The 18,029-nt window shown below is 37.6% G+C and overlaps 1 protein-coding gene across 8 annotated transcripts in view; it reads right to left on the reverse strand.

Annotated features, from left to right (window-relative positions):
* Positions 1-301: 301 nt before the first annotated feature.
* Positions 302-18,029, reverse strand: part of MYO16 (myosin XVI) — a 359,429-nt gene continuing 341,701 nt past the window's right edge. For 7 of the 8 annotated variants that reach the window (XM_074535973.1, XM_074535972.1, XM_005487529.4 and 4 more), the window contains one exon: positions 6,883-11,740. In XM_074535973.1, the coding sequence (XP_074392074.1) occupies positions 11,507-11,740 (234 nt within the window). In that variant the 3' untranslated portion in view covers positions 6,883-11,506. Of the gene's footprint in view, positions 2,676-6,882; positions 11,741-18,029 lie in introns of those variants that run through there. The other variant, XM_014267408.3, reaches the window with a different exon arrangement.

Below are 18,029 nucleotides of genomic sequence, written 5' to 3' on the forward strand. Positions count from 1 at the left end.
TATTAATCCCTCAGAGCAGCCAGTGATTGTGGCATTTTAACAGTAACAGCCAGCATGATGGAGTGTTTTCAGTGCTTACTGACAGATGGTCATTGTGTTACAAAACAGCCTCCAATAAATAATGATCATATCCACATGAGAGGTGGAAAATAGTTCTCTATTGTCAATAGAGAACCTTTTTTGCTGCACATAATGAAACAGAAATGTTTCTTCAATTCCACTTTATTCTGATACTGAAAATCAAAAACTTCAATTTGAATGAAAAGTGATAAGAATTTGAAAGCAGAAACATTTCAAGTTGTTTTCATTCGTTTGCTTACCCAGTTTTTTGCATCTAATAAACTTTTTGGTTAATGTTATTCAATCCTTATTTCATAGTATACATTTCCCTTCAGGTGCCAGTGAAGCTTCTTATAAATACACACTAGTAAGCTCAAAATGAAGATATTGTTTTATATTCACAATATGAGGGTTCGAAACATTCCTCATAACATGATGAGCATGAGTGCACAGTACTCTGTATGGCTGGGAAAGAGGTTTCATTCTAATCACAATGCTTCAGAACATAATGTGTACTAACAATTTATGTCAATCACAGAGCTGTGAATTTACTGCTGTTACTAATGATCTTACAGAAGTTACGACTCTTATATTGTAAAATAATCTGAAGCATCAAGTGTGTTCAATAGGTACCTCAAACATATTTACTGCATGTCTTGTTGTGCACTAGGAACAGCACAGTAGAAGTATAATTATTTCTGACTGGGTAGGAGGTGAGAGTCAAATGAGGGGAACAAGTTGTCTTGTATCAGATTGCTGATGAACAAAAGGAGCATTTTTCACAAGCACCAAGACTGGATTACTGAACAATGCAGACTTCAATTTTTGAGAATAAATTGTTGATCAGTAGTTATCCTGATTTGCACTGCAAAAAGTGTCAATGATACAACTGAGCTGAAGTAGAATGATGAAGCACAACTAGAAAAAATAATGTACAGCTATTTGTTTACATGTTACCTGTTCAGGAGTCCTAAAAGTAGCTAAACTCCTTTTTTTTTTTTTGTCTTGAAACGAGCAGGTAAAGCTAAACATATGGAATGATCATATATATGAAGCAAGAAGGATTCCTGTCAGCTCTCAAAACCAAGCTTTCCTTCAATAGTAATTTTCAGTCACTTCTTGTACAAACTACAACAAAAACACTGATGACTTCCAAATCTTTATCTGTGTGGGACCTGATCTGATTGTTCACCTCTTCACATTTGCACTTGACTACATGTTTGGAGTTTTAATCTGGATTATTTTACTGGCTCTTACTTTGTAATCAGGGGAAAAAGTAAAACTTCCAAAACCACAAGCATCTTGCCTACAAAAGTTTTCAGGGCACACTTTGCATAAAGTTCACTACTGTGGAAGTCAATGATCAGACTGAAATCAGAAACATCTATGTGTCTAAATGACCCCTTCCAAGGGCAAGTGCTCTTGGGTCATAACCCATGGGTTTTATATCCCTCTATGTGTTTACATGTGTTTAAATTAGGAATTGTCTGAACTAGGTTCTGCAATTAGAAACAAGGAGCTGTGCTTTTATTAGAAGCCATAATGAGTTCTCAGAGCTAGCCACTTGACCCCAACAAGGTGTGGGAAAGATTTTCTATGGTGGTTCCCACTTGTTTCCGATAATGATGTAGCCTCTTCAAGACCAACTAATCTCAGTAAAGGTGACAGACATTCTCATATCTATTAAGTAACGATTCATAATTCAGAAGAACATTTATGAAAGCAGCAGCATGTCTTTTGTCTTCTATGTATAGGGGAACATTCAATGTTTAAACTAAGTGAGCACTTTTGCAACAACTTGTTGGCAGATTGAAATCCTGTGGGGAAATGAGTTCATGGCTTCATCACCTGCTAGAGAACTATCACAGTTCACCCACAGCAAGCAATCTCATTAGCCTTGAAAGCTGAATGATTATAGAGATTTTCCCTATCATATTGGAAAGGCATTTTCTTAGAATCACACAATGGTTTGGCGGGGAAGATCACCTAATTCCAACCCCCCTGTCATGGGTACGGATGCCTTACACTAGGCAAAGAGCACAAATACTCCATCTAACCTGGTCTTGAATACTTGCAGGGATGGAGCATCCACAGTATCTCTGGGAGAACTGTTCCAGTATCTCAACAATCCTCACAGTAGACATTTTCCTAATATCTAATTTAAACCTGCCCTCTATCAGTTTAAAGCCATTACCCCTTGTCCTGTCACTGTAGCCTTTGTAAAAGTCCTTCTTCAGCTCACTTGTAGCCCCTTTTAGGTACTGGAAGGTGCAATGAGGTCACCTTTCTCCAGGCTGAACAACCCAAGTGTCTCAGCCTGTTCACACAGGAGAGGAGCTCCAGCCATCCCACCATCTTCCTCTGGACTCACTCCAGCAGCTCCGAGTCCTTCCTGTGCTGGGGACCCCGGCGCTGGATGCAGCACTGCAGGTGGAGACACAAGGGCAGACTAGAGGGAGAGGAGCACTTCCATCCATCTGCTGCCCAGAACAGGGTTGGCCTTCTGGGCTTTGAGTGCACATTGCTGGGTCATATTGAGTTTCTTATCAACCAACATGCCCAAGTCCTCCTCAGGGCTGCTCTCGATCTTATCTTCATGTGCTTTCATGTCAGGGCTGCAACAAAGCAAAATGATCTTGTAATAGCAGTATCTGGATAAAAAGATGACTCCTGGCTCTTGGCAGTCTCAAGATCTTTTTTCTTAGGTCTTTTCCAGCCTAAAGAATTCTATGATTCTAAGATTTTTTGTCATATTTTAGGTTATTCTTTGTAAGTTGAATGAAAAAATGTATGAAAAAATGTATGAAAAAACCAGCAACAAGGAGAGAGATAAAATCACTTGATTCCTAATTTGCAACTGTCATGATTTTATGAAACTACTTTCCTGTTCAGTGGTACCTTTGATATGCTCTCTGATTGCACCCAAAGAGAGCTAAATCTTGCTTTATCTTCTTACAGAACTCTCACCCACCAATTATTTCTATGTATGAAAAGCAGAGGGAGGTATAGGAAGTATTATTTCTCCAAATAAAAGGATTTGGAGCTATTGTGGATGGTACAGGGAAAGGAAAACACTTCTAACACGTGAAGACATACTGGAATAGAATTTGCAGAGTTTTTGTGAAGTTTGAATTGTGAATCCCAGTGTTCCTATAAGGGATTTATTTGTAGTAACACCTAAGGAGAACATGTTAAGTTTACAGACAGAAGACACATGTGCACACACATTCATGAAGTGAATCTCATGCAATACCACACCTATGACAATACAATTTGTTTCATGCCAAGTGCTCTGTGCCATAGATAGCTGTCTCAGCACAGTACTCACAGACTCCACCAGACTATGCTCAGTTCCTAGACATGGTCATCCAAAACTGATTTTTCCTCTCTCTAGAGAGCTTCGAGCCTTGAAGCCCTGTCATGTCTCATATTGTGGGCATGCTTTTCTCCACTGAGGGCTAAATGAGCATCTCTTACATTCCCACACTGTGGGAGAACATTTGGCAATTTTTCATTATAATTTTAAATTCTGGCCCAGAATTCTTAGAAGCTTATTTGAGTTTGGTGCCATCCTTAGTATTACAAGTTCTTCAAATAACAAATATTTGAGCTCTCAGATAACTCTTAAGAGATCTAATGTGGAATCTCTGCTTCCTGCCAGTTTGCCAATGATTACTTTCTTGGAACTTATTTTCAGCCATCTCTTTCTTTACTTTATTGTGAACCAAAGTTGTTGTCTATGAGAGCAGCCTACACTCTAACTAATGAGATATAACTCAAGTAGGTGGACTTCATGTTTGGTCACAAATTAGCTGGACCACCTGGTTCAAAGTGTATTACAACAGCATAAAGTCCAGCTGCCAGCCGCATAATAGCTTTCCTTCAGGGTTAACACTGAGGAAGATAGTATCTTTATTAATGAGCTGTACAATCAATACATTTGTGCATAATACACAGCCAATTCTGTGTATGCAGCAGGATGAAGAGAAGTCAATGCTTCAGTTAATCTCTGGAGGACAGGGCTGGTGTGTCAGGGAATGCTGGCAGCCTGAAGGAATGGCCTGGCAGAACATTAACATTGTTCAAAAACAAATTAAAATTTTGGATCCCTAGTGGAAACCCCCTGTGTAACAGAACAGACTGGGGGCTGATTGGACATTGAAGAGGAAGCAGCTTTACCCATGGGGGCAAGAAGTTTCAATATCCTGCCTTGGCAGTAAAGGAATCCAACCTAATCACTCTCTCCAAGTCCCTGGAATGAAGTTGTAGTGACGTGTGGGGAGGTCTCTTCTCACAAGTAACAATCTGTGTTAGGATGAGAGGAAATGGCCTCAAGATGTGCCAGGGAGATTTAGACTGGAGGTATTTAAAAGACTTGTAGATGTGACATTTAGGGACATGGTTTAGTGATGGACTTGGCAGTGTCTGGTTAACTGTCAGACTCGATGTTGGAGGTCTTTTCCAACCTAAACAAATCCATGATTCTCCTTTTCTCTCCTGAGTACAGTGTCTCTTTCATGATCAGAATTTAGTCAGATGGAGTCAGGAACTGGAAGCCTAGAACAGCCAATATGGAAACCCAGTTTAGCCCTGCCTACGTCTCCAGAAACAAGGCACCTAAAAGGCAGGTGTTGTGAAATTTCCTTATAGGAACTGAATCCTCACCAGATCTGGCTTTTTATTCCTCTACAGGAATTACATAAAATATTAGACAAATACATTCCCCCTTTTTTTTTTTTTTTAATTGGAGAAACTTATTGGAATGTTTCTCAGGACTCTCGTACACACATAGAAATAAGTAAATCATCTCTGGGCCACAAAAATCAGCTGGGGTCAAATCTTGAACTTAACTGAAGATCTTTGTAAAATCATGGACTTAAACTAGACCCACATCCCCCAGCTACAAATCAACCTCTCTGTTGAGAAAATAAGCCTGCTACAGAGTGCTATATCTTGTCCAGAAAAGCAAGCACACTTACACAAGATATTTGATAGGAATTCTCCATCACTGTGCCTTTGATCAACTAAATAAAATGTCTTTCCCACCTCAGAGAAGCTGAGGTCTTGGTGCTTGTCTCCCCCAGGAGACAAACTCTTTCCAGGCTGCATGATGTCTGACTTCGGTAACTGCTCATGCCTGGTGAGAACTCAGGGATTACATAGGACAGGAGCTTAAGGCAGAAAGAAGTCTTTGAGAGCTACTTTTGGGACACTGTCTTGATCTTCGATGATATTGAATCTACCATGTTACTTATGATAATTCTAAAGCTCAAGAAGCCCCAGTCTCAGCATGAACATAAGAGATATGTTTCAAATCCACTAATTTCCATATTGTCTCTTTTTTTTTTTTTTTTTACTTTTTCCCTCTTCTAACTGCTAAATTAATATTACAGACATGGCAGCTATGTTAGTAAAAGCTAGATCTGAACAAATACTTTCAGTCATCATGTTACTAAAGTAAAAATTTAGATGAGTAGAGAAGTAATTTATATTCAAGATATTTTTAACTGCATTGACTGATTGTGACTACGTAATTAGGCAAGAATTTAGACCAAATCTATATTCAGGCCACTGGTCAGAACCATGAGGAAGGTCATGATATCTGGAAAATTCCAAGGCATTTACCCAAACTTACCCATCCACTGAAGAATGTTTTCCTATCTTAGTCCTGTCAAATCTGGGAGCTCCTTACCTGACTGTCTGATTTGTAAGGCTCTGACAACTCTTTTAGGGAAGGTCTTCACTAAAATCAGATAGAGTTGGTTTTAATTCAAACAAACCACATGGAGTTGCCTTCCCAAAAGGATTCATAGTCCCCTAGTTTTCTGACCACCAAGTTGTACTATGCTGTAAGACAGAGGAGCTATATCTGCATAAACACTAATTTGATAGCCTGGTCATTTCATTGCCACAACTCTCTAAGCTAGTGGTATGGCTAAGTTAGTCATACTTGGACAGTGAGAAAGTTGCATTCCAATGCTCATTTTTGGAAACATGGAAGTAATTTATATTAAGCTGTAATTAGCGAGAGTCTGCAACATATTTCTCCCCTTTCTCTGAGAGAATATGACAGATTCAGCACTTTTCTTTCTGTTCTCTAATGAGTATCAGGAGACAGGTGACTACACATCCAGGTAGACTGAGAAGGGGCTAGAGCCCAAACAAAACACAGTGAGGGCACAAGCATTAGCTAATAACTATCACATGAACATTGCTATGACAGCAACATACCCATGCTTGTCAAATTTTCCCTGTTGGTACTTCAAAAGACATCAGCAATTCTCCTGCACTTCACAACAATTATCCATTAGTGTGTTTTTTTCAGAGAAGAGTGGATTTATGAAAATGTATGTTTGTGAAGAGTTGAAATTATGTGTAAATTCAGACTAGATCCAAGACATAATTTCAGCTAGAAAAGGTGAAAAACATGTTGAAATAGTGTAGTATTCTATTTCAGTCTTTTAAAATATTTTTTTCAAAATAGAATCATAAAGGTTATGCTGTAATTTCATTTAACATTTTCTTTTTTATCATAAAAGTCTGATTAAAAATTAGGCTAAACATATATGAGAACTAAACCAAGTTAATTAAGGTTGAAATAAATACGTCTAATTAATTCAAGAGGAGGTTGTTTTGTTTAGTGTAATAAATCAAAAGTCTTCAAAAAGTCAAGTCATGACTTGACTGAACTTTTCTATGACACTTAATGCAAAATGCATGATTTGACCAGATCCAGCACACATTCATGGGTTGGTGACAAGGCCAAACCACAGTGAGGAGAGCAGACAGTCTTTGCTAATGATCTAATTCTCACAGCCACAGTATAAGCCAGCACTGGGATTTATTTATTTCTTCTTAAAAGGAAAGTCCTGAGTATACAGAGAACAGCAGAACTGGAAGAAAAGCATTTTCTTCTATTTTGTTCAGCTATTGTCAAATAGTTATGCTCAGGTGGTGTTTTCTTTTTAAAAATTATATATTTAAATCACAAAGCCATGAAATGTTTAACACCATTCTGGAAAACCGATTTGTACAGAGTTTAGTTACATTTATTATTTAACAAGTGAATGGCAAAACTTACTTAAAGTTTCTCCGAGCATTTCAGATATTAGCAGGCTTTATAGAGATAAGAATAACAGGATTACTAGGGATGCTAATACTATACAGCACAATTAAAAGCTACATCTAATATGGCTATTACTATCACTTTAGAACTATCCTACAATCTATTATGCTTTCTTAGCAAGTTAATGAAATTCTTTGTCCCACACACAAAGGATCTGCAGTATAATAAAGTTATTAATGAAAGGAATTAAACCTGTTAGATAAAAAAAGGATCACTGGCAAAAAATAAAAAGGTAAATGCAATTCACTTACTCGACAATCATACTATTGTTTTGTAAACAATGCAAATTTTTAAAAGGCTTATCACTTCATGCTGTACACAGATCATTTGAAAAATATCGGTGCATGTATTTCTTTGAACATCCAAATCAGTTTTTAAAAACAAGGTTTTGCTTAAAAACTGCAGCAGGAATGTAACTACAGCAACTAAAAAACACCAAGTGCTATTTCAGAAGTAACAAGTAAGGTATACAAGCTTTAAAAAATTTCTCCTGCCAATAGACGTTGTTTTCCTTTTATTGTGGCTTAATATGGTTCATAACTTCCTTGGCTTTAAGACCAATGGCTTTTTAAAGTGTAAAATGTATCTGATTATTCTTACCTTATGCTGAAGGATAGATTGATTTGTTAGGCATTTCGGTTTTTTCACATATTAAAAATTATGCAATAAGGCACAATGTGGAGGAGTGATTATCTGATGATAATCCCAGCATCCTGAAATTGCTTTATTGCAAATATAAATATATTTTAGATTTTTCACTGGATATTAAGGGCATTAGCATGCCCATAAGTTTAATCTTCCCCTTCAGAATATTAAATTCATAAGGCTTTTTTTTATTTCTAAGCTATTTTTAATGCGCAAGACAGGACTTCATATACTCAAGAAATACTGTAATTGGCTGGTGCACACTCCACTGGGGAGATAAATTTACAAGCACTGTACAGTTCTGCTAAAACTACTTCTCAACCTTTCAAAATGTCAATAGTATATTTTCCCAGCCCTGTAAACACATTTTGATACACAATATAAACTTTAATGGTAGTTTTAAGACATCTCTGGGGGTATGGTTATTTAAGCAATAAGACACAGTGGGGTGTGAATTATGGTATAATAATTCCCTACCAACTGCATTGTTAGGCTCAAGGCCAAAGGCCAAGAGACCAATGAACACAATAGGTGTGAATTATGACTTCATAAGTCACACTCTAGAGTGTTTTACTGACATTAGAGAAATATTTAAAACATGTTTTAGAGCAAGTACTTTATTCCTATAGTACTGTACTTTAATGGAATATCATGAAAAATCTTTCCAAGTAAAAAGTTAGCCATTATGTAACCTGGAATTCAAAAAAATTTAAAAATTGAAAAAATTTAAAAAAAAATCTTCTAACTTTGTCTGCACACTGTGGTGACATGCTTTAAAGAACAACCCCAGAAAATATACGTCTCACCCAAGTTTGCAAAAAATAGCATGAAGGCCTTCTGCACAGGGGATCATAATCTGCTTTGCTTATTGTCTGCAGAATCAGACTGCCAGAATCAGGGATGTACTGGCTTCTCCCATGTAACTGTGTGCTGAAACCGCTAGAAAATCTACACACCTCTTTTTCCATGCTTGTCCACACCACTGTAATAGGGCACAATGTGGACTTTGAACAAGAAGCAAAAAAGTTCCTTAAGACCTCATTTGAACTACTGCAGTTGAGCTCCTGAGGCTGCTCACAGTTCTAACACAACTTTTAGCAAGGACTGCAAGTAGGATAATGTATATTTATACTGTTTCCCGTTTTAAACTCCCTTTGACAAATGCCTTTTCTCCCCTCTGGGTACTCCTGCGTTCCAAGTGCAGCAATGACAACGGTGTCATCTGGAGATACACAAGCTCACCTTACAAACAGCTCAGTGACTGGGAGCAAGCTCACTGCAGCAGCAGGGATTTTGGCATCATCTAAACTGGCTGCTCAGTCAGTTTTACAGCTTGTCTTAAACTTCCAGGCTGCTGTGGATTGATTGCTACCAGTGGCTGAGCCAGCTAGGGAGCATTAGGGTTAGCAATAGGATAGAGTTTATGGGAGGGCTGCTTGCCAGGCCCATTTGGGGAGTGATAAGCCTCAGGGCATGTCTGCACGTCAGTGCACTGAGGTGCTCAGCACTGCGAGGCTGCCTGGGGAGAGGCTCTTGTGGCTATGGATAGGGATGCTGTGCCATGTAGGGATAACAACCTGCATCCTGGAGGCAAAATAGCTGCAAGGTCAGGTTAATTAGCTCTTCTGCATCCAGTTCTGGAGCTGTTGGATTGTGCACTCACACTCTCTGCGTGTCACTGGTTATCTGAGCAAAACCCAGAAACCTCAGTTCTTCAAGGCACGGCCTCATTGTGACATACTTGTGTAGCAGGTGAGAGGGTGAGAGTTGTTTTCTGCATAACCTCTCTCACAGGGGTTACCTGCCCCTCCTGTATGAAGTCATTGTCTGTGGCCATTTACATCAGTCAAAGGTAAGGTTTGGACTCTAGAGTTCCTCATTCTTCATGAAATAGAAATGGATAATCTCACACAGAGGACTTCTCTGAAGCTAGCAGTGGTAACAAGGTATAATTCTGAGCTAACTTGGTGTCTTCCCTCCCTTGTCCACTCAAAATGTCTGTTTTAATCTCCAGCAAGAGAAGGTGCTTAATTCTGCTACAGCTTGATGATACTCACGGGAACAATTTGAGTTTTGTTGCTTCCTTGTATAAACAATCAAAGAAGCATGTGGTTGCTTTTTACTATTCAGCCTGATTGAAATTTTGTCAAACATGATGGAAAAACCTACACCTCTATGGATTTTTTCCTTTTCCCACAACTTCCAACCAAGAATGAGTGCACCTTTTTAGACCTAGCTTATATTTGAAAATATTTGTTTTATATCCACTTGCAAAACTGGTAACACTTTTTCCTGCATCTCAATAGGAATGGGACAAGCAGCCAAGAAAAGAGTTCCACACTGGCTCTACATACTCCAAGAACTTAAAATAAGTAGCCCAGAAAAGTACCTTTAAATATATATAAATTACACCTTTTAGTGGCAAAACAGTATTTGAAAGACTGCTAGGTAATAACTGACAAGTTCCCAGCAGCATGTTTTCCATAAATTAACATTACTGCTCAGAACTCGTCTACACTAACTAGAATGCTGCAATTTCTGAAACCATTTCATTACATGAAATTTGAGGTATAAATGCATCACTGTGCTACCATAATAAGGACATAATACTTTGATATACCCATCTCTGCAAAGCCTTCTGGCCTGTGACAGTAAATCACAGACCTATTTTCATACCTCATTACCACTATGTATCTTTCCACTGACACCTGACCTTATGCATAATCAGTTATGAATTTCAAACCACACTTATAATCTAAATGAATGCCTCATTATTTTACATAACCCAGAATGGAATAAGATTTGAGATGTAATTTCAAATTCACAGTTCACACATTCAGAAATGCAGGTCCATCAAAAAGAAGTAATGGTCTCTAATTCATGACTGTGAACAGCACCAAATCACTCCTGCACATAGGAGCTTTGCAAGAATTTAAGGATTGGATTTTAGAAAGGATATTGCCAGTTCTGAAAAAAATAACACAGTGTTGAAACTGTTTGGTATGTTGTTAAAGATAATCTATAAAAGAAAAATGCAAGTACTGAATTTATTACCTGTATTTTGAAGAAAGAACGACAGCACCAATTGCATGAAGTTATAAAACACCAGAAAAAAACATGTAAATAGTCTCCATGGAACACAGACATCTACAAAGAAATGTGTATATATATATATATATATATATATATATGTATACATGTAAGATAATAAACCCATTCATTAGGGAACAAGAAACATATTTTTGTACTGTATAAAACAGCTGTACAGTGTGCACACAGACTTTCCTGATCTCTCCAAAATGTCTGTCAGGCACTTCTCCCCATCATCATTTTCTTAACTTATTTTCTTCATTGTCCATGGGAGAACTCCAAGCGACTGTTTTGTACTTTTTAAGATAGTGCAGTTTGTCTCCATACATATATACACATGCATACATATATATACTTGCTGGTGCACACATATATGTATACATGTATGTATATGAAAAGAACAAACACACACATGTACACACACACACACAAAACAGATCTAAACAACTCCTCCAGCCTGTGCTATTGAATTAGTGCTTGTAAAAAATCCCTGCACGTTTTGTGAAGGGAAGGAAACTTGCTGATTGTGCAGATTGAAGTCATTAGATGGTTCCATTCCTAACAGTCTGCAAACACACATCTGACTCATATGGTGGTATCCCATATGCCTGAAGAGAGTCTGTTGCAGGAGCTATCTTCTACCTTCTTCAGCAGCGTCGGCTTCTTACAGGGGGGTGGAGGTGGGGCTGAGATTCTCTGCTCAGTATTGTGCAATATTTGCTGCCAGTCTTCTCTCTCTTCACACAGCTTTCTCCTCCAATCCAGAAGCTCTTGTAGAGCCACGCTCTCATTTTCAGAAAGTCTAAGCTGATGAATAACCTGTGAGAAGAAAATAATAATAACAGTAACAACAATAATAAAAGTGGATAAGGAAAACAGATCAAGTAAGCCTGTGAAAAATTTGAAACAAACTTGTCCTCCAAAAGGGTTTTAAATTTTTACACTGAAAATAAAGAACATTAGTGATTTAGAATTACTTTATTGCAATCTCATGGCTGAAAATCACAGAGTCTGAAGTCACAATGTCTGAAGTTGTATGAAGCAACTGCCAAAAATGAAATGAACGGAAAAAACTTCCCTGTTTCATCAAGGGTACATGAACACAGTTCTCTAAAACACAAAATGCAGACTGCCTACAGCTGCTGCAGGAGTTGCAAGATTTTTCCTCTAAATGTAAATACCCAGATAGCCATAACCAAGAAACCCTAACCTTTGTTGCATGTTAGAATCAGTAAAGCTACTTGTCTGAGGCAGGTGCCATCCTCAGCACCAGGGGCCAGTCCCTGTCTTCCTCCAGAGTATACATGAACAACTTTAACTGTAATTTCAGTTGGCCTGAATCTACATATAAATTCATTCTGAAGTAGTCACAGTTCTGTACTTCATAATCCACTTAGAAGAAAATGTTCCCTTCCATTTAACTCTTCTATTGCGGTGATTATTTATTTTGTTCAAGTCAGTCTGAAGCCCTCATGGCAGCACAAGTCCAGGAAGCAATGAAGTCTATCTCACCATCCTTTAAGACTTACACAACACCTATGTAGTATTGCAGCCCCTACAGCAAGGACTGAGATCTATTGTCTTGGGAGCATTCTGTAGCAGGAAAGGCTTAACTGGAAAATACGAAACAAGTCCATCATGACATCTAATAGTCCACAAGCCTTTTCCTGTTACTTTCATTCTTAAGAGCCCCAGAGGAGCACCTGTAAGAGGCACCTGTGGCATGACTAAAATGCCTACATTTCACCTCATACAATGGGCTCACACTGAAGCTGCATTTCTACTTGTCATAATGAGGGATGGCTGCATGTTGGTCATGAAAAAGGAAATGATGGGCAGTGCTCATGAGACACCCCACACAGGATTAGTTCCAGTTGCAAGGAAAGCTGAGTGACACAAAGGGCATTTTTGTCACTGATAGACAATTGGGTTCCTGGGGCAGAAGAACTATCTGTGGCCTCTTCCTGAGGCTCCTGCTCTTCCCTCATGGAATAGCAAGTGGCTGGGTACAGAGTTTTATACTGCTATTTCAAATGTGTCCTGTGCAATTCAGATCTTTCAGATGCACGTGGTGCCAGAGAAGGAATGAGCCCTTACATGGATGTGCCTGAATATGTACAGGGAATTTGCTTAACTTCTGGTTGGTTGATACTTCAAATAGAAATACATTAACATATAAAATACCTGCTAATAACAGGTATAATGAAAACAGTTAAAAGTTCTGAATTTTTTTCTAAAGAAGAAAAAATGAAAATGTTTCAAAGCCTTAATTAAAGTGTATCTCAATTGCATATCACTATAAAAACCTCTTTGCTTTTATATTTACACAAAACTCAACAGGACAACTCAGCAACTCAGATAAAAATTAAATGTTTCATGTATATTGCCAGAGGGACATCAGAGACAAAACATACTGCCTTTTCTTTTTTTCAGCGTTATATAGAAGATTACAAGACAAAAGTTTGCACTTGGAAATAACTTATCAAGAAAGGCCAGGTGTCTTTATCCTATAGAACAGTTGGGTAGTTTGTGAGTCACCATGGCTTACTCAGTTCTGGCCATTTTCTGTAGTTTTTTGTGGATTTAAACTTTAAGCATAATCCATTTTAGAACATACATAGATTGGAATACAATCTTCCCAATTTGGACACCTTATTTGTCCCAAAATTTTGGACATTTCATGAATCTGCACTAGAGATGCTTCTTAGAGAGGTGCTGGAACACACAAGAACCAAGTTTTGTTAGACTGTGTTATTGCAAGAGTTTCGAATGAAAGAGTTTCAGAGATAATTAATCAAAGACATGCCTGAACAATGGAGGATAAATATAGTTATAAAAAATAGATATTTTGACACTGTGTAATTGGATGTGCTCTGGTGACAAACGTTTGAAAGCATGACTAATGAAGTCTGGAAGAATTTTCAGATTGAGAGATGGACAGAGTATTTGACAAGAGACAGTGCTAGTGCCATTCCAAGGAACACAAAGGCACATAGGTGCAGGTGAGCAGTGAGTACATTTTGCCAGGACATGGAATTGACAAATGTATCCTGCTTATAGCTTATAGGCATTGAAGAAGCTTTATTATACTGGCCCTGCTTATGCAAGCTGTAAATTAATATTAGCTTATCAGTTAGAGCTCATTTTCCAGTGTATAGTGGAAAAAAGTTGGTCCAGGTCACAAATAAGTGTACATATTTTATCTCATTTTCTACAACAAGGATGGAAAAATATATCAAACATTTATTCACAGTAAAACTGATCTGGTAAATAAACTGGAAAACAGCCTGAAAGACATGAGATGAAACAGCAGTCAAAATGAAATGGGTGAAAATGCATGAGAAGTGGCAGAGCTCTAAATGAACCAATTAATTTAATTAGATCTATTTGAATAACATGATATCTTTTCTCTTTTCCATTTATGATTAGACCCATGACAAGCTAAATATCTACTATACATATTCATTATAGAAAAGGTTGGCTGAATAATTTTACATGAAGTACAAGGTAAAACAGTAAGCTATGTGTCTTCATTATTATTCCATATCCTGAGCAGGTATTTTGTGAAAGGTGAATGATGTGTGTAGGAATTAATTATTTTAAGACTACAGATCTTTTAATGGACACTAAACAAACAACTTCCACCACCTGTATCAGCAACTGTAGACCAGGATTTTTGTACTGAAAGCCAATGGTCAGTCAGACATGGTAAACAGCATTTGGGTTAGACCCACAAAACATACGTTGGCATTAACAGCTCTGCCATTGGGTGGAAACACCATCCCTGTGTTTAGTATCCAGAGTTCTTTATGAGGAAACAAGAAAAGCTAAAGGGTCTAAGTCACACACAAAAGAAGAACTTTTCTGTGGAGTTACCACAGCTATAAATTGGAAACTGCAATGGATTGAAGGATTTACACCAGATCCATATTTTTCACTGCAAAATATGGCAAGATGGACAAAATAAATTTGTAATGAGCAAAGGAGGAGCTTTCAGGATTAATTCTTTCCACTTCACAGCCCAAACTCTCAGGCTGTAAAATCAAATTCTCTCTTACTGGCATCAGGGATTTTGGTTGGTGACAGAACACCAATGACTCAGTTCCATCACAAGATGTATGGAAGGTGTTTCATCATTCTCTAGAAGTTAGAGCATATTGGAAAATTAGAAGATACGGATTCAGCTTCTCTGTGTCAGTCCTAGCTGGGATGAAAATCATTTTCCTTTCTGCATTGGGAGCTAGAAGAGAGCTGATAGCACTCCAGGGCTTTGGCTGCTGCTGAGCAGCACTGGCACAGCCTCAGTGCTGTCTCCAACATTCCCACCTGACCAGTAGTCTGGGGGTGGGCAACATTTTGGGAGCGGACACAACTAGGCCAGCCTACCCAAAATGACCAAAGGGATATTCCATACCATAGGACATCTGCACACCTAAAAGAAAAAGGATGGGCAACGGTGAACATTAATTATTTACAAAGTTTGTTTTCCAGAACAACCTCCACATATGCAGAAACCCTGCTTCTCAGGAAGCAGCCAGACATTGCTTGCTGATCAGAAGTAGAGAATAAAAACTTTCTGTTTTCTTTTCACTTTGCTGCTTGCACATACACAACCTTCACTTTTGTTTCAGTAAACTGCCTGTATCTTGACCCATGAATTTTTTCCATCCTGTTTTTTCCCCCTGTCCTGTTGCAGGGGGGTGATAGAGCAGCTTGGTGGGTACTTGGGGTTCAGCCAGGGCCAAGCCACCACAGTTCTTTCAGGTTAAGGAAGAGACCAAGTGCTCACATGCTGAGAGGACACTGCAACTCTGACTCCTGTGCTTTGTGCAGTCAGATTGGTGTGCTAAAGTAAATCCTTCTGAGAGAGTCTTTTGTGGTTCAAATGCACAAAAAAAAACATTGGAGACAAAGCACTTTGGTTACATGCTGGCAGTCATGAAAGTCTTAGAGCACAGTTTTGCCTATACACATTTGAGTATTGCACAGTCATTGGAGAATGAGGCTCTGAACTGCCTTTTGGATTTAGGCTTGTAAATTCTGCCTAGATTTCACTTTGCAGCCTAAAGAAGACATACTGGATTTCAACTTTGTCTTAGCATCAAGAGGAGTTGCTATAAGGTCAGTCAATAAATTATTTTAATGACAGTCTATTTCATATGCAAGTTAAAAATTCAGCAAGTTTTTAATTATAGAAAGTAAAAGGTTTCATATTTTAAATAATTTGTGACAAAAAGTATGCCAGATAAAGTGATTAACTGGCACATTTAAAATTAACTTTGAGTTATTTAGAGATTTTGCTCTAGAATTTCAAGAAATTCATTCCGCATTAGAAGATCAAACACTGTAACTATATAGAGGATGTTTTGTAACATTCAGAAGCAGAGAACTTACATTCTCTGTGTGTCAAATGCAACAGAGTCTTAATCATCAGCCTATGACTAAAGGGCTCATTACACAGTCTGACAAACAGAGATTTATTATTGGTAGCTTCTTTTCAGTATTGCACCTCAGTTTCCTCCCTCACTGATGAAATGTAAGGTTTACCTTTTAAAAAATATGTGTATACTACTCCAGTAATTTTTTCATTTGTGAGAGTACTGTTTTTGCTACCCACCAGAATGAAGTATTTAATCCACCAGAAATGAAGTATTTAATTACATATGCTAATTACGTATTATTTAAAACATACAAATAATTTTCTTTGTGAAAAATGTAGCACTTCATATTTTATTAATAAACTACCAGAACTACCAACTAAAACCAGTTGCTTCCTTAAGTTCTAGTAAGGTTCCTGCTTATAGACATATAAGCACAACAGAGAATCACACAGCAATGTAAGGACCTGCAAAGCATATAAACCTGTGTTCCAGAGACATTTGCATTTTGTGGCTGGTTCATATTTTTTACTTGGAGAAATAATGTCAGTTGTTTTCAGTTGATAGATTTATCAATGTTGGTGCTTTAAAGTAACTGTCAGTAAATGCTCACAGTTATTTATTACATCATTAATTTTTCTCTTCCATTAGTGAAATTGAGGTCCCATCACAAAATCCATGGGAAGACTGAATTCAGGAGAGCAATGATTTTATATTTTTAAACTTTTATCAGGATCTAAAGTGAATTATGCAATAAATGTATATTTTTGAAGATAAAATTATCATAATAATTTTAGAAACTACCTTGACTAAACTTACAGTCTCTTTCAGTTTGTAGCCTGCCTAAATATGAAAACCAAATAAATTTCAGCCATGAGGTGAAGCACAGTCAACCTTATTACAGTCCTCAAAAGCAGTTCACAGACCCCGCTAGATCTTCTGTGGATCCCCAGTTTTAAAGAAAATAACGATAAGGACCTATTGTTTCAAAATTAAACACCATTTCATTCAGTAATTCAGAAAATAATTCTTAATGCATGTAATTATTAGCAAGAGCAACATATTTTAATTCAACTTGTATGCAACTCTCACAAAAATGTTTCTAACTCATTTTAATGGCTTTATTTTTTTTTTAAATCTGACAAGCCCCTACACTGACTCTTTCCAAACATGCATGTCACAACTTTATTTCCAAACTACAGAACAGGCACTCTGCAACCTCTCCAAAAATTCTAACCCTTCAGGTACCAACAGATATATTTGGGGTTTTCTTTTATGTTAAGAAAAGAACAGAAAGCAGGAAAGGGTTGCTTTTCCACCAACTACTGAATCAAGAAAAATTAAAAATTTAATAGTCTACATGTTTTTTACCAATAAAATACTCATTTAAATATATAAGGGGAAAGCACACAGTAAGCCAAGGGTGTGTTAAGAAGCCTAGGTAAGCGTTCAACATAAATCAAATCAATATGTAAATTTGGTTTTGATTGGAAACCCTACATTGATCATAAATGACCCCAGCACGGAGCAGAGAGCAGCTATGATAAATGAGCTTACATGCTTCAATGTTCCAATTAAAATCCTCAAATAGAAACATAAGACTGGGATCCAAACTAATTCATGTGATTGTCATGTGAGTGCTGGGATAGCAGACCCACTGAATGTAGTACCTTAATATGTGATATACAAAAATAAAGTGATTTTAGTTAATTATTCTTTTTAACTGCTGA

Source organism: Zonotrichia albicollis, chromosome 2 (assembly GCF_047830755.1).
Source record: "Zonotrichia albicollis isolate bZonAlb1 chromosome 2, bZonAlb1.hap1, whole genome shotgun sequence".
Lineage (NCBI taxonomy): Eukaryota > Metazoa > Chordata > Aves > Passeriformes > Passerellidae > Zonotrichia > Zonotrichia albicollis.